A 26,650-nucleotide genomic window follows, 5' to 3' on the forward strand; every position below is an offset into this window, starting at 1 on the left:
AAAGTAGCCAGTACACTTTTGGCAGTGTATAATTAACAACTGTATCAGTAGTAGTCTAGTCTATAATATCCTGGCTGAACAACATAAACACTGTGGTTACCCTTTGTAACAGCGGAGTGACAGTGAGCAGCAGAGCCCAGCGCAGTGGGCAGATAGGGACAGAGCAGAGCCCCAAAGTAGCCGCTCGTCGCGGCTGCCTTTAATAGCAGTTCATCTCCAAAAGGCAGCAGACTTGCAGGCGTTTTCTTTTCCCATTTCATGACCAAACAACGCGAAACACACCGTGAACACCCTCCAACGCGAGGGGAATCTGTGAGTGAGAGACGAGTGCTTGCCTGGTGCAGGGCACTGGTGTGGTGACAGACAGCCTGCGAGAGGAGCGAGGAGGAGAGGGCTCCATGCTGCTGACTTGCCGAGCTGCCCGAGCAGTGTGAAATGAACACTGGTACCGTACACAACACAGCTTGCACAAAATGACCCGTTTCACTATCAGAATTTGGTCCAGTAACATTAGAAAGTAGACCGCCATCAGACTCCAGGCATTTTCCTCTCTACCCTCGCTGCTGTAGGCCCCGCACAGAATAGTTTTACCCTGAAATACTCACAGTGATTAAGGGGCTCACGCGCAAATGTCAGTGCAGTTCGACTTAAAAAAAAAGTGAAGTAACGAGTAACGAGCCTGTTTAAACCGCAATAATTGTAAGTGCGTTACGTTACTGATGAAGTAATTTGGTACTCGTTACCGCAAAAAGTAACTTAGTTACTGTAACGCGTTACTTAATAACGCGTTAGTCCCAACACTGATTATAGTCTTGTAAACATTGGCCTGTCACCTGAGTGAAAGTTCCTACTTCCTACTGAGATAATGGACTTTGCGTAATGAGGAATATTTGAAGGGATGCTAAGTTAGCAAAGTACAGCAAGAGCACAGCTGAACCACATGGCTAATTATTAATATGGATGTTAACGTCCATTATTAATTATGTGCTTGCGCGATGACATCGTGTATTGGCGATGTCAAAGGGTGGCGATTGACGATCTGACTGAGGTCAAGATCGCACAACTCTAGTAGGCTATCATCTCCCTTGTTGCATTTTTAAACTGGCAGATGGGGGACAAAGAAACTATTCAACTTTTAGTTGTTTACTCATCTAATTTGGCTCTCTTCCAAATAATCCAGCCATGTAACCAACGTCCACTCATGAAAATAATTATGGGACATTAATGGTTTGTAAAGTGCCACCACGCACCCACTCAGACATAACAGCTACATGACCCGGATCATGAGCTGCCAGTGTTAAACAACAGCTGCTTTTCCAATAATGCGGATCCTATACTAGGATGGATGGTCATGATCCGCCCTCGCGGGAGTGCGCATAGACCGGCTAATTGTTTCTAAACATGCAGGCCAACCGGCTGACTGGTTATAATCCGGATTCCACTGCATGTTTAGAAGGGGCTTTACGGTATTTGTTTTACTCAGTGGTGTAGTCTAGTTTATTGTACTGGCTATACTGTGCTTCAGCTTGGAGTGAGATTTGTTATATTATCCACTTTCCATTTACATGAAGTTAACACAATTAGAGAATAATAGAAGAATGACTTGTTTTGATAGTTTTTCCTGTTATCTCTCCAGCTACAATAAAGACAGAAATGGAACTCTGGACAAAATCACATGTAGAAATATTCTCAGATTTGGGTCTGAGAGACAAACTCTTATCAAAATTGAGGGTATGTTGCCCTGATGTGGGCTAAATTAGGGGTCCTTGATTATATGAAAGAGGGTAGAGGATCACTGGCCCTGCGCCTAGGAGACCTAGCTCTCTCTCTCTCTCTCTCTCTCTCTCTCTCTCTCTCTCTCTGTCTCTCTTTAAATGATGACATACATGTAGCCTATCCACCTTATTTCTAGCTGCCATGATGCCTGATTGCTGCTTCTTCCGCTTCCGGTGTCATTTTTACACTGTTTTAACTTGACCAAAAAAACTATCTATGAGGATTTTACAGCAGAGCCATTCTGCTCTACAGCCGGGTCGTTCGGGTGCTGGGATAACGTAATGCATTGTGGGTAGTCGGCTACTGTGGCTAATGCTAGCAGCTAGCACTCGCCCACCACTGCAGGAGACCCGGGTTCAATCCCGGCTTGGTCAGACGTTCCTACAGACACAATTGGCCGTGTCTGTGGGTGGGAAGCCGATGGAGATATGGGGTCCTGGTCGCTGCACTAGTGCCTCCTCTGGTCGGTCGGGGTGCCTGTTCAGGGGAGATGGGAACTGGGGGGGGGGGGGGGGGAATAGAATAGTATGATCCTCCCACATGCCGGTGAAACTCCTCACTGTCAGGTGAAAAGAAGCGGCTGGCGACTGCACATGTATCGGAGGAGGCATGTGCTAGTGTACGACTCTGCCCAGATCAGCATCGGATTTGGATTAAGCTGCGTTCACATCGACCTATTAAAGTTTTTCGCTGGCATCAAGTTTACATACAGAGTCAATGCAAACGAGCGATAGGGCTGCAACTAACGATTATTTTGATAATCGATTAATCGGTAGGGTTAGTTGTCGATTAATCGATTAATCGGATATATTGAAATCGCTCAGAAATGCTCGATTTAACCCTTTGATGCATACAATTCCAACATTACGATGATTCTAGTAGTCCCTGCAACATAAGTCTGCATCAAAACATTCTTGTTTATACTGTATTCATTAGTGGTTTATATTGGAACACTTCAAACTTGCATACAAAAAGGGGGAAACCACAACCAAGTTAAATTGTAGAAAACTGTTTTTATTTACTCAAGAACATGAACACTTCACCAACACCACTTCACTCCCTCTCTCCTTCACTGCCTACTTCCTTTAGCCCTTCACCACTTCACTTCCTCTCTCCTTCACTGCCTACTTCCTTTAGCCCTTCACCACTTCACTTCCTCTCTCCTTCACTGCCTACTTCCTTTAGCCCTTCACCACCTGTGAAGGGCTCAGTAGCCACCTGTCGTCACTCTAGGCCATCTACCCACTACTCCTTCTACTGTCTGACACCCCGGGCTCATCACCATCACCGACCCCTATCCTCATCATCCTGGTCACCTGCTTGCCTAAGGGAAGGGGGGGGGCGCCCCCCCAGCCCCCCCCCCCCCCGCCGCCTCATCATCACCTCCAACTCCTATCCTCCCCTCCTCTTAATCATCACCTCCGACTCCTATCCTCCCCTCCCCTCCTCTTAATCCATGTCACCAACGCGGACTCATGGATTCCTCAGATCATCCTCATGGAACTCCCAATCTTGTTACCCCTTTTTTCACCTAGCTAATTAACTAGTATTCTCTAAACCTACGAACACTTAACGACTGCATTTTCTATTTCTTTTTGGACTCTACTTTTTAGATTTTCAACTCCCTTCCCTGATCTTAGGATAATTTAAAAATTACATTTTTATATCCCTTCTGTTGGACTCCTTTTTTACATTTTCAATTTTCTGTTCTCCTGTACATTTTATTTCCATAATAAACCATTCACAGAGTTTCATTATCGGAAACTCTGTGCATGGTTTAGCCCGGCATCTCTCGGCCTGTCTCGGAGGGGAGTCCCCAGATGGGGGTCCGCTGCTGTGGCCTGGGTGGGCCCGTCCCCCGCGTGGCCTGCTCTCACGCTCTCAGTCACTATGCTGGTGGCTGGGGGCTGGGGGGGCGGGTCGCGTGGGGGCTGGGTCCGCCCGGGCCGCAGCAATTGGCCCCTAGCACAACAACCTCACAAGGTTCCTCCTCAGCCAAGTCACTGGGGCAATCCATGTGGCAATCCATGTGTGGATTGCCACCATATGGTGGACAGGTTTTCTTGCGTTCACTGGGGGTGAGGGGGTGCCGCTGTGTCCCGGCCTGGCCTTCCCTCCCACGCCTTATGTGGGCGGGGGCCGGGTCGGGGGGCATCGGTGCTCTTCATCACTGGTCGAGGGCTGCCGGTTGGTTTAGAACAGCTTAGGTAGGCGATAGATTAGCTACAGCCTAAGGCTGACCTGTTAGTGTTCAGGCTAAAATCAGACTAGAGCAGGGTAGGATAGGCCAGATTAGGCTGTAGATTAGCTAGATACTATGTCCCAGTTAGCTCTGGTTAATGCTTAGAGTAGTCAGTTGTCTGATCTTCTCCCCCCCCCCTCTCTTTCCCCCTTCCCCCGCTTCTTCCCTTCTTCCCCCTTCTTGTTCTCCTCTCTTTCCATGCTCTTTCCTCCCCCACATCCCACCGCCCCCCCCTCCCTTCTCCTGCTCTCTCCTCATTCTCCCCCCCTCTGCTCCTTCTCCTCTTCTCCCCTATTTTCCTGAATCCCTGCCACTTCCTGCTCTCCCTTCTCTCACATTCCCCCTGCTCTCCTTCCCCTGCACCCTCCCACCTCTCCTTCTCTGCCTCTCTGTCCTCCCCCCTCTCTCACATTCCCCCTGCTCTCCTTCCCCTGCACCCTCCCACCTCTCCTTCTCTGTTCTCTCCTCCTCCACATTTCCCATTTTCTCCCCACCCTCGCCCTAATCCGGGCCCGTATCCTACTCCCTCCCTCCACCCTAGACCCTACCTCTACTCTCTGTCCTCCCCCCTCTCTCACATTCCCCCTGCTCTCCTTCCCCTGCACCCTCCCACCTCTCCTTCTCTGTTCTCTCCTCCCCCACATTTCCCATTTTCTCCCCACCCTCGCCCTAATCCGGGCCCGTATCCTACTCCCTCCCTCCACCCTAGACCCTACCTCTACTCTACCTCCCCTGTACCCTTCCACCTCTCCTTCTCTGTTCTCTCCTCCTCTCTGTCCTCTCCCCTCTCTCACATTCCCGCTGCTCTCCTTCCCCTGCGCCCTCCCACCTCTCCTTCTCTGTTCTCTCCTCCTCTCTGCCCTCTCCTCCCTCTCACATTCCCCCTGCTCTCCCTCCCCTACACCCTCTCCTTCTCTGTTCTCTCCTCCTCCACATTTCCCATTTCTCCCCACCCTCGCCCTAATCCGGGCCCGTATCCTACTCCCTCCCCCAACCCTAGACCCTACCCCTACCCTGGCTCTCCCTCCCCTGTACCCTCATCTCTCCTCCTCTGTTCTCTCCTCCTCCACATTTCCTATTTTTTCCCCACCTCCCCCCTCTCCTCCCTCCTCCCTCTCCCTCCCTCCTCCACTCTCCTGCTTTCTTCAAATGTTCAAATGTTATCTTTATTCTGTATATTCTTGTTACTGTGTGTTAGCTAGAATCAGCTAGACATACTTTCTGTGAAGCCCTCTGAGACATGCTTGTGAATTAGGGCTATATAAATAAACTTGACTTGACTTGACTTGACCACTTCACTTCCTCTCTCCTTCACTGCCTACTTCCTTTAGCCCTTTCACCACTTCACTTCCTCTCTCCTTCACTGCATACTTCCTTTAGCCCTTCACCACTTCACTTCCTCTCTCCTTCACTGCCTACTTCCTTTAGCCCTTCACCACTTCACTTCCTCTCTCCTTCACTGCCTACTTCCTTTAGCCCTTCACCACTTCACTTCCTCTCTCTAATATGAAATAAAAAGGAATCACAGGCAGGCTATATGATTTTTAGTTAAACTGGTCATAACTTTTAATTAAACTGGGGCCATGCTAATCCAGTTTCAATCATCTGAATTGAACTCAAATTAAATATGAAATTAAAAGGCAGACTTCTCTTGAATTACAGGCAGAGCATATGCTTCAGCTTGTTAAACAAGTAGAACTGGTCAGGCTAATCCAGTTTCAATAATCTGAATTTAACTCAAATGAAATATGATTTTTTTTTTTTTTTGCCAAAAAGCCAACGAATCGATAATCAAATTCGTTGCCAACGAATTTAATAATCGATTTTAATCGATTTAATCGATTAGTTGTTGCAGCCCTAGATTGAGCGTATATTCGCCCGGGAGAAAAATCGCTGGGCGTCCGAGCGACAGAGACAGAGCGATAGGGAGAAAATACGCTCGTCGCTCGAGATGAAATATCCCAACTCGACCGAAAATACGCTGGCATCAGTCGCTCGCTGTTCAACGCTGATTGGCTGCCATGTGAGAGTGAGTCAAGGATCACACTGGCTTGGAACAAACCGCTGGTTTATTGTGTGGCAACAAACCGCATTGACAGGCTGACAGCTGACATGAAATTAAGTCTGTACTACCGGTATGGAGCTCGCATTAGGAGCACGCTGATAGGCTTAGCTTGTAAACATCTACGGTGGCTCGTAGTGGACGAACATCATGACATTGCGTAACGTTATAGCCCCCACATGTCCGTCAATTCGTGTGCCTGTAGATGAGCGATTTAAACAGAGCGACAGAGCGATTCCAAATGGTTGAATCAAGCGACAGAGCGAAAAATGAATATCTCGGTGTGAACACAGCTTTATAAGGGTTTACAACTGCAAAATTGTGAATATTGCTGTAGACTTATCATATTGTATTCCGACTGAATGATAAATAACGGTGTGATGAAATGAGCTGTGTCCTCCTTCTCTCTTCTCAGAGCTGTCAGACAACGAGCAGGAGGAACCCGTGACCTTCAGGAGACTCCACAAACTGGTCAGCTCCACCCGCAAGGTGAAGAAGAAGCTGATCAGAATCGATGAGTCGAAGAAGCCCAGATTAGAGGGTACGGAAAAAAACAGACACATAAAAGACACAAATTGTCTCATGAAGTCCAAATGGTTTTGCCATTTGACTTTCTAGTTGTGTTGTAGCATTTTCTGTATCATCGACCTCGTTCCTGGCCTTCCTGCTCTATTTAACTCATTCATGGCCAGTTTAGGACTGCCAATATTTAGCACAGGCCAAAGATTTTCATAATTGTTGGTCATCTTTCAAGACCCACAGTAAATTATCTATTAGCACCAAAGTGATTGGCAATACCTCAAAATGAAGATGTACGTCTCTGGGTTCACCAGGGGAAAAAAAGTGAGCTTTTAGCATGTTCTGTACTCTACTTATAGCCATTTATATACACCCTGTTTTCACCAAAAAGGTCTCTCTGAGAAGACAAACAGGAGAAAAGGCCATTTTTCTAAAGGACACAATCTCAGGCAGAACTCGCTCTCAATTCTTTTATTTTGAACTGTATTGACATCAGACATGTAAATAAAAAATAGTATATAGTATATATATATATATACATGAAGTGCTTTTTTTTACATTCAACAATACAGTTTACTCAGTGTGAGTGAGTGTGCAGACAGACACACAGACAGACAGACAGACAGACAGACAGACAGACAGACACACAGACACACAGACACACACACACACACACACACACACACACACACACACACACACACACACACACACACACACACACACAGAGAGAGAGAGTTCTGTCTACAGCTGCTGCTGGATCGCACCTCCTTCCCCCGCAAATTAGCATAGGAGGGGAACACGAAACTGGTCTGAGATCAGCGTCTAGCCTCCTCTGTCTCTGCATCGTTTTCCTCCTCTCGTTCGGGCTGGGACGAATGCTGCGACACAGGAAAGGGTCCGGCTTGGCTTTGGGACCAGGCGCTGGAACTGGATCGATCATGTTCGTCACGGGTTTGACTACCGCGAACGACTCAATCCAGGTTCGCCCTGCAGCAAGGCGACCAGTGCAGCGCGCCGAGGGGCGTTTCAATGGCGTTTCTCCTCTGCACAAGGAAGCGCGTTTCTCTGTTTTTCCTCCTGCTCATTTCAAAACAACAGCTGCGGTATGTGTTTGATCGCGTGTTGTCGGCTTGGCTTTGAGGCTAGGGACCTGATAACATGTCACAGGCTGGGGAAGTGTTTGAACTACGCTACGCGCTGCACTAATAAAAACAAAAACACGTCAAACACGTCATTGGCCCTCTGGGCTATTCCTGATAACACGTCAAAGACGTCTTTGGCCATGAATGAGTTAATGTCATGTTATGCTACTTTATGAAAAAAACATTCGATAAGGGACCGTTCATTATTTAGAAGGGGGAATCACTGGAGGCATTTGGTGTGTTGCGAAATAAAAAGCTGTGCCCCTTCCCTGATCAAAATATATTTTTCCTTGACCCTCCCCAAGTGATTTGAAATATATGATTGACCCTCCCCAAACAATATTGTGGCAAGCTTGCGTGGAAGAATGCAGACTGACACAGAGATCTTACTTTTAACCACTCCTGCGCCTCATACACCACGTGACAGCAGGGGGTGCTATTTATTCCACATCGGAATCATTCAACATTTGCAGAAACTCCGGCCAGAGGTGATTGAACACACTAACAGTCTCAGTCGTGGTGGCTACATTGATAGTAAAACTAAACATTATCCTGGCCACACAAACATTGCCATTACCACATAATGCAATCAAAACATGAGCACAACATCACTAAACCACGTTTTTAACTGTAACAGTAACAAGCTTCCCACAAGAACATGAACTCCCATAATCCTTTGCGCTTCTTAGAGCAGAACTGTCACCAATCAGAGCGAGCGCCTCCTCCGGTCGCTACATAATGCTATTTTCGCTTGTGAAACAATCTTCAGTCTGTGTATATCAATATTTGTGTTTAAATAGCAGTCAATGACTGATGGAAAAAAAGTTTGCCGGTTCTATTATTGTGCGTAATTGCGCGGAGCCGCGGACTCTCCACTCTCTGTCCCCCCTCTCTCTCTCTCACTCCCTTGCGCATCAGACAGCAGACAGGCACAAAGGCACACATGTGAAATCTCCCAGCATGCATTGGGCTAATACATTTCGATAATAAATAGCATCCAAATTAGCCTAAATAGATAGAAAGGTAGATAGAAATAATGTGTAATGTTAACACAACATGCAATTGTAGAACATTTCAATATTGGACAAAATAAAATCTCGAAATGAAAACACAACCCTATGTGAAACATATGTCATCCTGGTGGTATAAATATCCCTCGCAGACTTAGCGTAATTTAGGAGATGAGTGTCCTAAGACTCTATGCATAGAGCCCATATATATTTTGTGATGCCATGTCTGTTTGTTTGCTCGACTTTGTTCCAGTGGGTTATTCGCACTGGAAATGTACTTCCATATTATCACCAGAAAAGCCAGATACTGTACACGCCTACTGTCTGGATAGGCCAAGCACAAAGATCGACAGATAGGACCGCCAAAGAGAAACAATGCACCGGGACATACCAAACAGTTTGGACAGGAGGGGTGTAAATGAAGCAAGTCAGTAGTTGTTGAAGTCCGAAAAGCAAACATTACAAAAAAAAAAAAGTTTATATATTTTTATCGAATGAAAATTGTATACCCCTCCCCTGGACCCAAATTAAAGAGAGTGTACCCTCCCTCAGACTAAATTTAAAACAAGATGACCCTCCCCTATTTTCCTCCAGTAGACCCTTCCCTAAATAACGAATGGTCCCTAAATTGCATCAGTTTTTACGTCTGTGAATATTTAGCAGTAGATTCCCCGTGTTACCTCGGGCTTGGTCGGACGTTCATACAGGCATAATTGGCCGTGTCTGTGGGTGGGAAGCCGGAATGGTGGAAGGGTGTGTCTCGGTCGCTGCACTAGTGTGTGTGTGTGTGTGTCCGTCAGGGCCACCTGTTCGGGCGGAGGGGAACTGGGGGGGAATAGCGTGGCCTTCCACATGCTACGTGTGAAGGTGAAAAGAAGCAGATGGCGACTGCACATGTATCGGAGGAATCAATTGCTACTCTGCCCAGCTCGGCAGAGGGGGCAGAGCAATGACCGCGACCCCCTAGCAGGGAATTGGCCAAGTACAATTTGGGAGAAAAGAAGGGGGGATGAGTCAAAATATCAGTGATTGTGCTGATCTAAGGCTACATCTTCATTACTGCGTATGTAAGAATGCCACAGAACGCCTTGCCAGTCTACACTACAGCAGGCTCTGAGCAGTCTACACTACAGCAGGCTCTGAGCAGTCTACACTACAGCAGGCTCTGAGCAGTCTGCACTACAGCAGGCTCTGAGCAGTCATCACTACAGCAGGCTCTGAGCAGTCTACACTACAGCAGGCTCTGAGCAGTCTACACTACAGCAGGCTCTGAGCAGTCTACACTACAGCAGGCTCTGAGCAGTCTACACTACAGCAGGCTCTGAGCAGACTGCACTACAGCAGGCTCTGAGCAGTCTGCACTACAGCAGGCTCAGAGCAGTCTACACTACAGCAGGCTCTGAGCAGTCTACACTACAGCAGGCTCTGAGCAGTCTACACTACAGCAGGCTCTGAGCAGACTGCACTACAGCAGGCTCTGAGCAGTCTACACTACAGCAGGCTCTGAGCAGTCTGCACTACAGCAGGCTCTGAGCAGTCTACACTACAGCAGGCTCTGAGCAGACTGCACTACAGCAGGCTCTGAGCAGTCTACACTACAGCAGGCTCTGAGCAGTCTACACTACAGCAGGCTCTGAGCAGTCTGCACTACAGCAGGCTCTGAGCAGTCTGCACTACAGCAGGCTCTGAGCAGTCTACACTACAGCAGGCTCTGAGCAGTCTGCACTACAGCAGGCTCTGAGCAGTCTCCGTCCATATTAGCTCATGCGAGACGCCCGCTACATGACGCTTCACATGCACTGGGCGTGCCTCAATGTGTAGTACTGGAGTCCACAATGAGAGGGCAGCAACTACGCCTACGGTCAAGGCAAAGAAGAAGAAGAAGAAGGCGACGTCATTTAGCAAACTATCATAAAACAGCATTACCTTTATGATCTTTTAATAATGTTAGTAGACACACGTAACTGTATAGATCCCCCTTATGAGGTCAGTTTATCAAAATAACGCCTATTTCGAAATGGGATTTTTGAGGACAGGGGGTTAATTGGTTTGGTTTGGTTACCAGCCTTCATGAAGCCTTCACTGGTCGAACTCTATTTACAGACTGGCTGATACTTGGTGCTGAATTTCAATCTAGAAATTTTACCATTTTCATGCCAAGTAAGTTTTCAGTGTTTCGCCCAGAATGTTATTCTTTGCAGGGTAGACTAGAAACAGCATTAAGCGCCATGGGACAAGGACAACTGAAATTAATTCCAATTAAATTGTTTTCAGTAGATTATAAGGTCCATAAAGCAGGGTGGGCCGCCGCAGCTGTTCAGTCTTAGGGGAAACTCTGTAGAGTATTACCTTTACATGAAGAATTAATACAACAACTATAATTGAACAATTAAATTAATTAATCAAATGTGCAAAGTAAAAAAAAAATGATTGCAGGTTTTACAGACCTAGTCTAACCCTATTTGTAAGGAAATCTAACATGAGAGGCTTGTGTTGCATTTTACGTTGTTCTCTTTTTTAGATTTTATTCCATGTTGACTCTTATCCTCTTTCTCCCCTAGAGGGCGTGAGTCTAGACGGGCCTCCCTCTGCGGACGCCAGCCCCTTCCTGTACTCGGGTGTGCAGAAGAAGCCATGCGCGGCGTGTCCAGTGGACTCGCTGGCCTCGGCTCTGCGGGAGCAGCTGACCTACGACAGGGACTCGGACAGCCTGACCACCTCGCCCTCCTCCAGCAGCCTGGACACACAGAAGATCTTCAGGGCCTTCAGCAAGGCCAGCTGCAGCCCCGCCCACCTGCGGGAGAGAGGCCTGGAGGGAGAGGCGCGGGAGGCGGGCGTAGGCAGCGCCTCTTCCCTGTCTGAGACGGAGGGCTGCAATGAAGAGGAGCCCAGCATCGCCCGCTCAGACATCGCCCGTTCAGTGACCGAAGGAGAGCTGCGGCGCCGGGCGCTCAACCCGCTCAGCCACCATGGGGTGAGTACAGAGAAGACTTTGTTGGATGCTTGTTTCTGAACTACATCCAGGGTGGGAATTTCCTCATTTTATGGCCAAGGCCATTTGGCCTTCGGCATCGAGGCAGGAGGCCACATGCCAGAGCACAAAGCTCATTGCTGCGTCTCTATTGAAATCGTGAAGAATGATTTTTCTGAAATGCGCGTTAAAGCAGCTACGAGCATGATTTTCGATTGTTATTAAACAGTCTAAATTGAATATCGATGCCTCACATCTTACCTCTAATAGTAGACGAGACCAACGCCGAGTAGTCTCGCTTGAACGCCGAGTGAATCGGCCAGTGTTGTCTTGATGATCATAGGCTGTGTGCGGGCCGGGCAGATCAGGAAGTGAAATGAAACGGTTTGCGGCAGCCACTTCGGCCATAACCACAAAATTACTTTCAAACAAACTGTTACAATATAACGAGAGATGTTCGCGAGAGCAGAAAGTAGCGAGGAAAGCTGTTTTGGGTCTGTTGCTACGGCCGTAAACCGTTTCGCTCTGCCTAGCAACGGTTTACAGCTGCCGTAAAACGTTTCGCTCTGCCTAGCAACAGACCTAAAACAAGAAGAAAGGCAGCACTCGCCACTCGCTGATTCACTCGGCGTTGGTCTCATATACTTTTAGAGGTAAGATGTTTTCGATATTAAATTTAGACTGTTTAATAACAACCGATCTTGCTCGTAGCTGCTTTAAAATGAGACAATGACACATCCTTTGCATAGGGCAGACTACATTAAACTGAGAGCACTGATGATTTTAAAGCAACTGACAGTAGCAGGGCACAGCTGCCAAGGGTAAAACTTATATCTCAGGGCATCACAGCCAGTGGGAGGAACAGCGGCAGCCATGGCCTCTGTGAAATTCCCACCTGGGCTCCATCACAGCTGTACATCAAAAGACAGCCTCTAATATCTCTTTTAAGCATGAAATGTGGAAATTACAACTTCGGTCCTCAGGACATGCTGCAAGTTTCTGTTCCAAAAGTCCGAACTGAACTAGGGAAGAAAGCTTGTAGGTTTTGTCCACCCACTGCATGGAACAATCTACAGTCTGAACTTAAACTTAAACTGAATTGCCCCTTGGGGATAAATAAAGTTTTCTGAATCTGAATCTGAAAATTAAACTTCACAGCTTAGTAACCCTGAATGCTTTTAAAGCTATGGTGAAGTCTATCTGTGTGCAAATGTTTATTCTGATCATTTTAATGTTATTCAAATGTACGTGTTTATGTGTTTTATGTTGAAACTTTGTGTTGCTGCTGTTCTTGGCCAGGTCTCCTTTGTAAAAGAGATCTTTGATCTCAATGGGACAAGCTTGGTTTAAATAAAGGCTAAATAAAATAAAATCACACTTTTTCGAAATGCCCTGATTTTATCTTTTTCACAGAGAACCTGCAGCTTCGGAGGATTTGATCTGACGAACCGCTCACTGTGCTCAGGCAACTGTGACTGTGATATCACTGTACGTAGTCATTCTTGTTACTGAATTTCTGTCGACTGAATCAAATCAAAATAAATGAGAACGTTTTTGTTGGCATGTTTGCCGCTTTTGTTCATAAATTAGAAGAAAGATGGAGACTGCGGCGTGAGAGAGGCTGTTAAGTCTCCCCCAACATCTCGCATTTCTCTGGGCAAAAAGGTCAAGTCTGTGAGAGACACCATGAGGAAACGCATCTCCAAGAGATACCACAGCTCGCTGTCTGAACAGGTGTGTTTACAAATCGCACTGTGTATTCACTACATACCGAGTCTTCTGTCACTCTGTTTCTATTTATTGAAGGCAGTGCTCAGACCTGAAAAACAGCAATAACAATGAATGTATTATTACTGATATAAACATTAGCCAATCTGTGCTACTGTTATAGAGAGCCAAAGTGAACGTCACTTCCTGCTTCAGCACTGTACCAGAGATTTTCATTCACCATTTATTTTCCCATAGACATTTCATAAAATGCTTATAAAAATACTTTTACTTGTTCAAACCAAACGGTTCAGATATATTTAGAAACAGGAGAGACCGCATAACATTTAACTCTGACCAAAACGTTTAAAAACATTGCGGAATTGAAGAAAAAACTATTTCCTTGAGTGAAATGTTCTATGGTCTCTCCCGATTCTAAATATAGCTGAACTGTTTGGTTTGACCAAATACAACTTTTTTTATAAGCATTTTACGAAATGTCTATGGGAAAATAAATAGCGGATGAAAATCTCTGGTACAGTGCTGAAGCAGGATGTGACGTTCACTTTGGCTCTATAATTAACATTAGCCAATCTGTATCACTGTTATAAACATGAGCCAATCTGCTACTGTTGTAAACTGTGTGCAACGTGAAGGTGGTAAGCATCTTCTCCCCCCTCTGTCTCCTAGTCGAGTCCAGACCGCATCTCCAGCTGCCCTCACTCGCCTCACACAGACTCCAACTCTTTGGAAAAAAACAAACTGAAGCCAGGAGGCTCTGTGGACAGTCTGAGGAGCTCCCTGAGTGGACAAAGCTCCGTGTGTGTGTGTGTGTGTGTGTGTGTGTGTGTGTGTGTGTGTGTGTGTTGCAAGAAACTGACGGTGTTTTGTTTCAACCTGGCCTTGAAGCACTGACTGGGTGGGGTTTGACACCAGATTGACATTCCAATCACAGAAAAGTATTAACATCAACATTGAGATAGTTTACACTTTATGCTCTGTCTGTGTGGCAAGCCACGACCATCTGGCAGATTAAAATAAATCGTGACAAATATTTTGCAAATACAAATTGACCCATGGTGTCTCGAGGCCTTGAAGCAGCGCATTCTTCTTCTGTGGTTTGTGCAGGCGGTCAGACGGTGGGGACCACCGACTCCTCCAACAGCAACAGAGAGAGCGTGAAGTCAGAGGACGGGGAGGAGGACGAGCTGCCGTACCGCGGGCCGTTCTGCGGACGCGCTCTGGTTCACACCGACTTCACTCCCAGTCCCTACGACACCGATTCCCTCAAACTGAAGGTATGGCCAATGAAACACACGATGCACATGTCACATGACTCCCTCAAACTGAAGGTATGGCCAATGGAACGCGATGCACACGTCACATGACTCCCTCAAACTGAAGGTATGGCCAATGAATCGCGATGCACACGTCACACCTTCTGGGGTTACATTAAGGGAGGGATGGGGAGCCAGCAGGAGCTCCAGAACACACAATCTGGGCTCCTGGCTGTGCCCAAGCCAGGATGAATTTAGTGTAAAATTATAACTTTTTAAAATCGGATGTTATTTATTTGCACAAAATACAGTATAAGTGTTGATTGATTGATTGATTGATTGATTGATTGATTGTTTTTTTACTTCTGTGTTTGTGTGTTTGGTATCTGTACATACAATTTAAAAAAGGAAGCAGAGCATTGTGCAGGACAGGATAGAGGCCAGAATCTCAGTAAAAATTGTTACTTTAACCCCTGGGCCTTTAATTAAACTAATAATCTGTGACATTTTTATGTAAAACCATTTCCATTTTGCCACTCTATTGCTAATTGATAAAACACAATAGTGATCCAACCTATAGCCGGTTCACAAAAGCTTTTCCATTGGCTGCTTTAAACATCCAGTGTCTGTTAGCATGAGCAGTGATAGCCACCAAAAGAGCGCCACCTACCGAAACTCAAAAGAAAATCCAAGGAAAAAGACGTGAAAGTTCCACCCTCACTGTTTGATTGACAGGTGATCTGTGCCGTAACACCACAGCAATGAGTATTTAGCACCACATATGTTGCTATAATGTCATTTATTACTGCTTTAAGTTCATTTTACACTGATTTTATATTATTCAGTATTCACAGTCACATTGAACACCAGGGGCCGGTTGCACCAACTGGTCTTAACTATGCCTTGTCGTAACTCCTACGTCGGTCTTAGTTAAGAGTCTTTAGAGTGGACTTACGCCTGTTGCACCAACAGGGCTTACGTCTAGTCTTAACTACGCCGGTCGTAGCGATGCGCGTCCATGTGAAAGCATGGGAATGCCCACTGGAATGCGGCACGCGACCTGTTTAGAAGAGTGTGCTGACGTCAAATGACGCTCTGCTGATGGGTAATCGGCTGTAGTGTGGCTAATGTTAGCGGCTAACTATTACTGTTACCGTTACTTTAAATGGCAGTAAAACGCCACTGAATGACCAAATTGATTTAACTTTTAACCATTTCGATATCCACTTTCCATACGGACCCCCAGCATTGGTCAGTTGTTTATAACATGACTATATTTATAACGTTTATAACGTGCTCCGGTTTCCAGTTTATAACTCGGGTCTGAATACAACCAGAGTGCTGAAGGGTTGTGGCTATTGCGCAACACACAGGTGAAAACCGTCTATACTGCACCTTACGCCTGCTCTGGACTAGGCGTAATATTTACGGCTGGTCTTAGTGAGAAAAAGACCAACTTAGCTTAAGACCAGTCGTAAGACCAGTTGGTGCAACTGGCCCTGACCATATCTAGTGTGTCATACTGTCGGTCATCCTGTCATCATTAGATCAGATTAGATTATTTAATGATCACCGGTCTTATTCTGCAGAATGGAGATGTCATTGACATCATCAGCAAGCCTCCGATGGGAACGTGGATGGGCCTGCTGAATGGTAAAGTCGGCACCTTCCAAGTTCATCTACGTGGACGTCCTGAACGAGCAGGAGGTGAAGCCCAAAAAGACCCGCAGAAGGAGGAAGGCCCGGCAACCCAAGCCCACCTCTGTCGAGGAGCTCCTGGATCGCATCAACCTCAAAGTAATGAACCCATCAGATCATCCAAATCTGTCAGACATCGAGGTGGAGATAGGAGCACATAGAGACAGTCGGCATGTGTGGGAACGCCCACAAAATGTTAAACGGCTGGCGCGCGAGTGGGGTAACACCGCCCATATATCTCAATGGGCTGACTCACCAAGGGAAGGTGCTGCGGCTCTACACTACAGGTTTGGGGATTCTAGAGCCGAACACAAGACGTCTGTTCAGATGTGCGTTTACTGCAGTGGTCAAATCCCCGATCGTGTCTGCCTGGGCTGGGCTAGCAGCTAAATTCTAACTTTGCTGAATGGCTAGAACGGGAGATTTACCCCACCCTGACCACGCCTGACTATCCCAGCGTCTATGACGAGACATCGCCTCAACCTATTAGACACGCAATTGTTCCCTGGGAGGAATTTATGACAGGAAAAACTAGAAGGCACTCAATAGCCTTTCTACAAAGTTTTGCGATGTTACGTGAATCCGTTTGGAATTTAGGCGGCTTTTTGTGATTGGCCACGCCCCCTTTTGGACAGTGGCCATGGAAGGTTACTCAGTTCTTCTTTGGGCCATGAATAAGCTTTCTACAAAGTTGTGTGGTTATGTGAATCCAGAGCAATCTAGTAAGAGAGTGGCGCCAGCGGAGGTCCAAAATGCGTGACTCAGTAGCCAATGAATAGCCAGGAAGGAGGCTCGCGATATGTTTGAATGCATAAAATAAAGCTGATAATATACAATTTGATTCGTTAAACGTCTGATCGTTTCAAAGGACATCACAGACGGTCCATTTTGCTCCAACTCGACAGCGCTGCTGAATCCAGAACCTTACTTCTGGGAAGTTTTGTGAAGTAAAAAAAAAAAACTGGTCCATTGGAGTGAATGGAGATGTCGCAACTCTTCTATTATACGGCTCTGTGTGAATCCATTTGGGAAGTTGGGCACCTTTGTGTGATTGGCCACACCCATTTCCATGACCCCTTTTGGCCAGTGGGCGTGGAAGGTTAATCAGTTGGTCCTTTGCCCACGACCAACCTTTCTACAAAGTTTTGTACAAATCCGTTCATAACTTTTTGAGAGATCCTGCCAACAAACAGACTGACCGACACACAAACAGGGATGAAAACATGACCTCCCAGTGGGAATAAGTAGACATTATAGACCTCCTCCATATTGCAGTTTGACGCACAAATGTCACCACTGTTTACACAGGGATTTGAAAAGATCCAAAATGTGGATCGTCAAATAAATGTCCACCACTAACGACACCTTCTTCCTTCCCTGTTTGCCTCCCCCCACCTCTCTCTCCACACACAGGAGCATCTTCCCACCTTCCTGTTTAATGGCTACGAGGATCTGGACACCTTCAAGCTGCTGGAGGAGGAGGACCTGGACGAGCTGAACATCAGAGAGCCTCAGCACAGAGCTGTGCTGCTCACGGCCGTCGAGCTGCTGCAGGAGTACGATGGTGGGTCAGGCCAGGCGGTCAAACCTGAGCACGTCTGACTGCTAACAGACATATAATGACTCAGAAAGACACTTATATCTCAGACACAACTCAAACGTTACAGACACACATGAGCACATACATTAGAAAGACGCTTATATCTCAGACACAACTCAAACGTTACAGACACACATGAACAAATACATTTAAAGTGTGCCATTCACATCCGCTAAGTTAAATTATGCATGCTTCACATATTCCAGAGGTTCAGGATGATTTATGGGCATGTACGGTTACGGATGCAAAGATGGTAAATGGTAAATGGCCTGCATTTATATAGCGCTTTTATCCAAAGAGTATCGTCTCCTACACACAGACCAGCTACTTTTACTGTGTCAACTGAGAAGAATTCTGATATTTGGCCGTTTGGCAAAACCTAAGTTTACAATGGCCGTATTCCAGTGTATTAACACATTGAGTGCCAAGGATGTCTGTGGACGTCCTAAAAAAAGTAACGAGAAGTGCCAGGGACGTCTGTGGACGTCCCAATATCATAATTCATATTATTCCATAATTCTGCTGTTTAAGGTCGTACCCAGCCAGTGAGCATGAATCCCTTCAAGGGATCACACGGCGCCACCTTAAAAATCTACACGGCAGCTGCGCCACCTTAAAACCTTGGCGCTCAGATCCTTTCCTTTGTGCAGGAGAAAGCCGTGATCAAAGAGAAACCGATGCATGCTGCAGCCAGAGCCATATAGATTGCTCTGTCTGCAGCTGACAGTTGGCTGCGATCCGCGCCCACAACTGAGCTCCTCTGCCTCTGTCTATCTGTCTGCATATAGTTTCTCCACACGATTACCCGCCAGAAAGGCAGCACCCGACGCCGAACGGCCAAACCTTTTCCTGCAGTCCCGTTTGGCATTTCCTTGTCGCGCTGGGATCCGCCCGGGAGCCGCCGTCAGCCGCCCGGCGCAAAAACGGAGGCTCCGAAAATAGACTGGGTGCGTGTGGGGAGGAGTTTGCAGCTCAGGGGGGGAGAGGGGGGGAGAGGGGGGTGGGGCACGCAGGCTGCACAGAACTACACCACGTCACTACATCAGAAAATATTAGCTAGAGTCAGTGAATGTGCTTGAAATTAGACTAGCGTTAGTGTTAGACTAGCGTTAGTGTTAGACTAAAATGTGATATTGTAAGTTCTGATATTGTAAGTTGATTTGAATAAAAGCGTCTGCCAAATGCCGTAATGTAATGTAATGTAATGTCTAATAATAAAAAGAAGCAGGAGAAAAATAATAATAATAATAATCATGAGTGCAAAAAGTATTCATAAAAGTGACTTTATCTTGAAAAGTAAAAAAAGACAGCAGAAAACCCTTGAAAGTGCTCTTCTTTCAGAGGCTGTCATTTCATAATGGAACTGTCTAGAAACAAAATTTCTTCTTTGAAAGAAGCAGGAGTGTCCAATGTTTCATTATAGTCCAGCCCTGTCCATATAGCCCTAATAGAAAAAATTATATAGCTGTTTTCAACTGAATGGAAGTGAATCTGGCACAGGCTCCAGACAATTTTACTGAAGCGCTGTGGCACTCAATGTGTTAACCTATGGAAAAGTATTGTAAGTAAGTACACAATGTACGGTGTCGTTACGGTTTTAATGAAGGCCTTCTAAAGCCACCTATTTCTGAAGAAAATGGTGAAAACGACATACCCAAACTAAAATGCTTACTGTGGCTGAACCGCTAGGGTTACAGACAACTGCCTGACCTTTTCTGAAAGGTAAGACTTTGAAGTTTCTGTTCCAAGTATCCGAATGACTCTATGTCTTACTGACCCTGAGTAACACCAGCTCAAACACAGTGGTTGATTCTCGCCTAGAATAAAAAACACTTTTAGAGTGTAAACAGTTACCTGTGGTTGTTGTATTTATGGCTAGAAACCCAATGGAGACATAGCCACAGGCCTTACCACATCCCAACTCAAAGAAGATGAAAAAATACCAAAACATGAGTATTTGGCAGTGATTTTTGTACGGAGATACCTAGGCGGATTTCCAAAAAGCCATTATAAAAAGCCATTTGAAAAAGCCAAATAATCTGAAATGTTGTCTTTGTCTTTGTACAAACACAGCTATAACTTCTGCTGTGTTGAAATGATCTGAAAAAGGAAGACATGGTTCGATGCGCAAGATTCAGCCGGTTAATTCGGTATGTAGCATGAACAGCATTGTTCAGAATTAACTACCTAATTAATCACATAAATGACAGATGAACAGCAAAAAATCTGAAACGTAACGCCGGGGTTACGGTACCATGCAAGGGGTTTTAAATAATGTGACACATTCTAAATACATCATGTATTAAGGAGATCATCAAATACCTACACAGTAATATGTGTATTTTTAATACACTGGAATAAGGCTGATGCAACCAAATCCAGTTCATCAATATTTTAGTTTTCATATAAATGGGTGTCTAAGCATTATTACACAAGACCAGACAGATCAAAAATAGGAAAAAATGGCTCAACCCAATTTACACACACACACACACACACACACACACACACACACACACACACACACACACACACACACACACACACACACACACACACACTCACTCTGTATTACTTACCTTCATTAACTATGCTCACTCCCTAACCTCGAAACTTAACCCTTACGCCAAACTAAACCTAATCCTGACTGCAGTCTTAAACCTAAACCCAAGTCCAAACCCTAGGCTAGCTCCTTATAGAGCGCCGCAGGAATGAGTCCGGAAGTATACTTCTGGGTTTGTAAATGGGGTTTAGAATGGGGATTTCACTTAAATGCATAAAATAAGGTCTGTGGTTAACAAAGGTTTATGGGAACGCGGATTTGGGTTCAGTAGGATAATCTTCACAAACGTGAATAACTTTTATGACTGTACATTTTGTTAACGTGTTTTTTATAAAACGCTTCAAAAGGCATAAAAGTGATTAACGTTTATCCTGCTGAACCAAAATTCGCTTTCCCATAAACTTTTGTCCCCGATGAACCAAAATGGTGGCGATTTCTGGTTAAGCCTACAAAAATACGTCATGAGTTTTTTTACCTGGTTAAATAAAGGATATTGATTGATTGATTGATTGATCCCTGCAGTACTCTATAGAAGTGAGAACCAGCTAAATGTCCTCACTTTGGAATAGTTTCTGTCTCTTTCTATCGGTGTAACTGTGAGGACATTGAATCCTCATACGTGTAGAAATACAGGAAGACACACAGGTGTAACTGTGAGGACATTGAGTCATCATATGTGTAGAATTACAGGAAGACACACAGGTGTAACTGTGAGGACATTGAATCCTCATACGTGTAGAAATACAGGAAGACAAGACACACAGGTGTAACTGTGAGGACATTGAATCCTCATACGTGTAGAAATACAGGAAGACACACAGCTGTAACTGTGAGGACATTGAATCCTCATACGTGTAGAAATACAGGAAGACACACAGGTGTAACTGTGAGGACATTGAATCCTCGTACGTGTAGAAATACAGGAAGACACACAGGTGTAACTGTGAGGACATTGAATCCTCATACGTGTAGAAATACAGGAAGACACACAGGTGTAACTGTGAGGACATTTAATCCTCATACGTGTAGAAATACAGGAAGACACACAGGTGTAACTGTGAGGACATTGAATCCTCATACGTGTAGAAATACAGGAAGACACACAGGTGTAACTGTGAGGACATTGAATCCTCGTACGTGTAGAAATACAGGAAGACACACAGGTGTAACTGTGAGGACATTGAATCCTCATATGTGTAGAAATACAGGAAGACACACAGGTGTAACTGTGAGGACATTGAATCCTCATACGTGTAGAAATACAGGAAGACACACAGGTGTAACTGTGAGGACATTGAATCCTCGTACGTGTAGAAATACAGGAAGAAACACAGGTGTAACTGTGAGGACATTGAATCCTCATACGTGTAGAAATACAGGAAGACACACAGATGAGGCTTTACTGTAGCAGGTCTACCCTTGGATCTCTGAAAGTGACTGTGGGCCCCCTGTTGGTGGTGTTGTGCTCTGCAGGCAGCAGCGACCCGGAGCGAGGCAGTCAGTCCGGAGGCTCCCAGGAGAAGCTGCTCCTGGACAGGCGCGGCCTGGCGGGGGACTCCCTGCGCGACTCGGGCTGCTACGAGAGCACCGAGAACCTGGAGAACGGTAATGACAGTCTGAGTCGACTGTGACCACTGCCCCCATCCCTCACTAGGAAGACTGCCGTGGTCTTCCACACTTCTTCTCCATGCTTGGGCATTCCAGACCGCCAGTTTTCATGCTCTTATTTTGGAAAGACTCTGCCCTCGCCTCATTTGCCTACGATGCTCACTTCCCCCCCTCCCCCCCTAGCATTTTATTCTTTCATACTGTCATACTTGATTCTGTTTCCGCATCATTGAATCAAACAATGTTCTTATGATCTCTACTCTCACATCTGTTTCATATATGATCTCTACTCTCACATCTGTTTCAATGCATTTGAGAGCTGACATGCCACTGCCTTTCTTTACCAGAATTACCTTTTCTCAATAGAGAGCCAAAGTGAACGTCACTTCCTGCTTCAGCACTGCACCAGAGATTTTCATCAGCCCTTTATTTTCCCATAGACATTTTGTAAAATGCTTATAAAAATAGTTTTACTTCGGCAAACCAAACGGTTCAGCTATATTTAGAATCGAGAGAGACCATAGAACATTTAACTTGGACCAAAACTTAAAAATAGAACATCGAAAAAAAATAATCTTTAAATCCGCTTTTTTTTTTAACATTTTGGTCCCAGTGAAATGTTATGTGGTCTCGCCTGTTTCTAAATATATCTGAACCGTTTGGTTTGAATAGTAAAACTATTTTTTATAAGCATTTTACAAAATGTATATGGAAAAATAAATGGCGGATGAAAATCTCTGGTACAGTGCTGAAGCAGGAAGTGACGTTCCATTTTGGCCCTCTATAGCGTTGAAAAGAAAAAAGAGATAAAGTACAATCTTCTCTATCTTGATTATTGAGGGATCAAAGAGCTTACTTGCATCACGCAGACCAGTCGTCTCTAAAGCGGTGGTTCTCAAAGTGGGCTCCGGGGACCCCCAGGGGTCCTTGAGGGGTTTCCAGGGGGTCACCAGCAAAAAGGGGGGTACATTATTTAATATTTTCACTATAATACCATCCATAAGTAACACAATGACAGAATCTAAGACTATTTCAGTCATGTGTTTCAAACACTTTTTGTAATAAAACATCTAAAAGAAAAAGTCTTATCAGATGGGGGACCCTGGGACAAAATCTTATAAATGGGGGTCCGTGTCTTAATTTGTGTCAGTTTAGGGGTCCTGACATGAAACATGAGAAGCGCCGCTCTAAAGGTCTTTCTCAGAAACCTGTACAATGTCTATGTCGAGCCGCTTGTAGGTCTACTCACAAATACATCTGGCCTTGTGAGTGGTGACTCGTGTGGTGGTTTTTGCGTTTTGCTGAAACTGGTGACTGTTGTGTGACAACAAGAGTTTAAAAAAAGAAAAAAGTGTTTCCACTCGAGTTTTAAATAGTTTGAAAAACAATAATTTCCCGTAATTGCAGTACATATTTACTGTGAATGCTTGCTTTTACTCATAACTATATCCTTTTTATTGTGGTTATTTGGTTTGGTTAAGTCTTTAGAGGACAGTGAGTTGTGCCGACTGTATATTGAAGGCTCTTGTAAATGTCTAAGCTGATGTGGGGAGAGGATGATGTCAGAGTAGCCTATTTTCCACACTTGTACAGTATATTTCTCTCAAGATTTTGCTGTTTTTGCGTGTATATTTTTCTAGTTCAGTATAATATATTGTTGCACAATATTTTATCATGTGCCTGAATACTGCATTATGCAGAGTAATAAAAAAAAACACTAATTGGTATAATTATACTTGTTGAAATGTGGCATTTTTTTTTTATCATTGTAAATGCACTGAAATGCATACTGAGGAAAACCTCGAAAAGAGTAGAACAAAGTTTGCTCCGATCAATTCAATAAACAGTTTGTGTGACGTAACTAAAGGTCAAAGTTCAACTAACCCAACACAGTCTCTTAGAAAAACGTATAATACCAACGATATGGACCAACGTTGCTATTTTACAATTTTGGCTCGAAAAACGTAAAATATTAACGTTCCGAGTGGTTAGGGTGAGGATTAGAGTAGGGGGAGGGGTTAGAAACAGAAAATCTCCGTAAAACACGCCCAAACCCCGCCCACCGCTGTAGACGCATACGTTCCCATTTTACAATTTCTTAGCCGACATCGTAAAATAGCAACGTTTGTCCACAAACGTTGCTATTTTACGATTTTTTTGGAGATCGGGTTGACTAACCATATCTACAACAGTCTGGCCAGTTCTCAAGTGTGCTACTGTCATGGTTGAGCGTGAGGAATAAACGGCTCAATGCTTCACCAGACTGGACTGCTTGCTTCTTTCATTTCCATTCACATGTTTTTCACACTTTTGTTTTTTTCCCCAATATTTTATTTAAATTTTTCTCTGAACAATTATTTTTCATACATCTTTCTTGGACGTCCTTCCACACTGGCTATATGCTCTTTCCCAACACTGGCCACACCCCTGCTGCTTTCTTTCTTATAAGGGCAACACATCCAATGCATGTGCAGTTAAAGGAACACTTCACCCAAAAAATAAAATTACATCATCTACTCTCCAGCCCCCATGCAAGTTGAAACACAGGTGAAGTGTGTCCATATAACAGACTACACAAGGAGGTTACCAGCACAACTGGAGAGAAAACAACCAGTTGTCATTGACTTCAGTTGAGTAAGTTGTGCTGGCAACCTCCCTCTGTTATATATGGACACATTTCACCTGTGTTTCAACAAGCGGGAGGGTGAGCAGATGATGACAGCATTTACATTTTTGGGCGAACTGCCACTTTAACTGAAATCTGCATGATCTGCACACACGCTGCACTTGTTTATTTCAGGGAGGGACAAAAAGATGCCTTCGTCCATGAGCAGGTCCTCGTCCGGCTGCGAGTCGAGCCACCTCCCGTCCCCCCGAGTACCCCGCCCTCCCCCTGCCCTACTAAGACCTTTCAAAAGAGTGTCCCAGGAGTCCTGCCTGCTATCCCACCATCGCTAAGACCCCCTAAGAACAGCCCAGCGAGCGCTCACCATGCCTGTGAAGCCAGGGCTCGGAGCAGGAGCTGCGTGGAGCTAACGGCTTTTAATGCAGGACCAGAGCTGCTGAGAAGATGCTTCTCCCTGACAGGAGTCCAGAACAGAGAACTCCTCAGCCCCAAAGACCGGAATCTGACACCCAGAGGCCATGTTTCCACCCTCTGAACCTCTGAGCGCATCATGTGGTGTTCTGCACATCAATTCAGACATGGATAAACGGGCGGAGACATCTGCTCGCACACACCTGAACCCGCCCCCCACAGTCCCAGCAAAAAGGCCAGATCATCCCGGAGGAGCTGCACCCCCTTCCTCGTCAAACCCATGCAGAGAGCCATTACCCACAGAAAGCGCCTGCATGCACACCTACATGGACCCAGAGCAGAAGAGGAGTCCATCCATTTCGGCCAATTCTGAAGCCCGCCGGCTGCGGTTGAAGGGAAAGAAGAAAATGTTCATGACCTCGGTGAACCTGGAGGCCCTGCTGGAGGAAAGACTCCAGCTGCAGGGTATCGATCTGACAATGGAACCCTTTTCTGACAAGGTATTGGCTTCAAATTAGAGTACGCTGTCACCTCACAGATCAGTGCTGCTGTTGGATTCATACATTTTCCAGGGATTTTTCCATTTGGAAAAAAAAAAAACATTTTCAAAATGATTTACTAAATTTTACCATTGATTATCAGAGGGTTTCATGGTCCCAAAAGTCATAAAACTTCTACCAATGAAGGATCCTTCAGCTGCAGTGAAAACATGAATGATGCTACTTTGTAGGTGTAATGGATATCAAATGTACCACATATTTACACTGTAAATCCATATGATGTAAATGACTTTGAACATTGCTATTACTATTTAGGAACATTGCTATTACTATTTAGTATTTGGCCAAGTTCATATCAAAAGGTTCCTTCCAATGGAAATCTCAACTTTAGGAAACATCTGAGACGATCATTTAAAGGAGAATTTCGTTTTTTTTTTTAACCTGGACCCCTCTCCTCACATTAATTATGATCTGACGACTCACCCAGCGATCTCCACGGCGTTTCTGGCCAGCCGGCAGGAAAGTATCATTTTACGACTGGCTTGGACGCTATTGATCTCAAAACAACGCTAGGACGGCCAGAAACGCCGCGGAGATCGCTGGGTGAGTCGTCAGATCATAATTAATGTGAGGAGAGGGGTCCAGGTTAAAAAAAAACGAAATTCTCCTTTAATAATACTGACCGATCCATTTAGATTGTGATTTACACATAACTGGATCCTTTTGCAGTACGGTCGATATGGAATCCCTCAGTCTGTGGTTCAGATGTTCTCCGCTCAGCTGAACTGGTCTGCAAGGGAGACTGCCTCTGCCATGGACCTGCTCAGACTCCAGCAGCTCCACAAGCAGCAGCGCTTGGCAGTGAGTAGCCATTCATGGAAGGAACTCTTCAATCTGTCTTTAAAAGGGACAGCTCACCCTAAAATCCAAAATAC

General features: G+C 45.3%; 1 protein-coding gene across 1 annotated transcript; it reads left to right on the top strand.

The window, feature by feature from the left end:
• Positions 1-435: 435 nt before the first annotated feature.
• LOC310773363 (SAM and SH3 domain-containing protein 1-like) lies at positions 436-25,083 on the top strand (the record flags this gene model as incomplete). The annotated part of the gene is given in 13 exon segments (XM_083633232.1): positions 436-445; positions 6,496-6,621; positions 11,316-11,728; positions 13,139-13,213; positions 13,316-13,459; positions 14,123-14,255; positions 14,561-14,730; positions 16,299-16,379; positions 16,381-16,506; positions 17,821-17,971; positions 22,044-22,175; positions 24,979-25,049; positions 25,051-25,083. Coding segments are annotated over 13 exon segments (1,665 nt in total).
• Between the last annotated feature and the right edge of the window lie 1,567 nt (positions 25,084-26,650).

The sequence above is a fragment of the Poromitra crassiceps genome (genome assembly GCF_964638095.1).
Source record: "Poromitra crassiceps genome assembly, chromosome: 3".
Lineage (NCBI taxonomy): Eukaryota > Metazoa > Chordata > Actinopteri > Beryciformes > Melamphaidae > Poromitra > Poromitra crassiceps.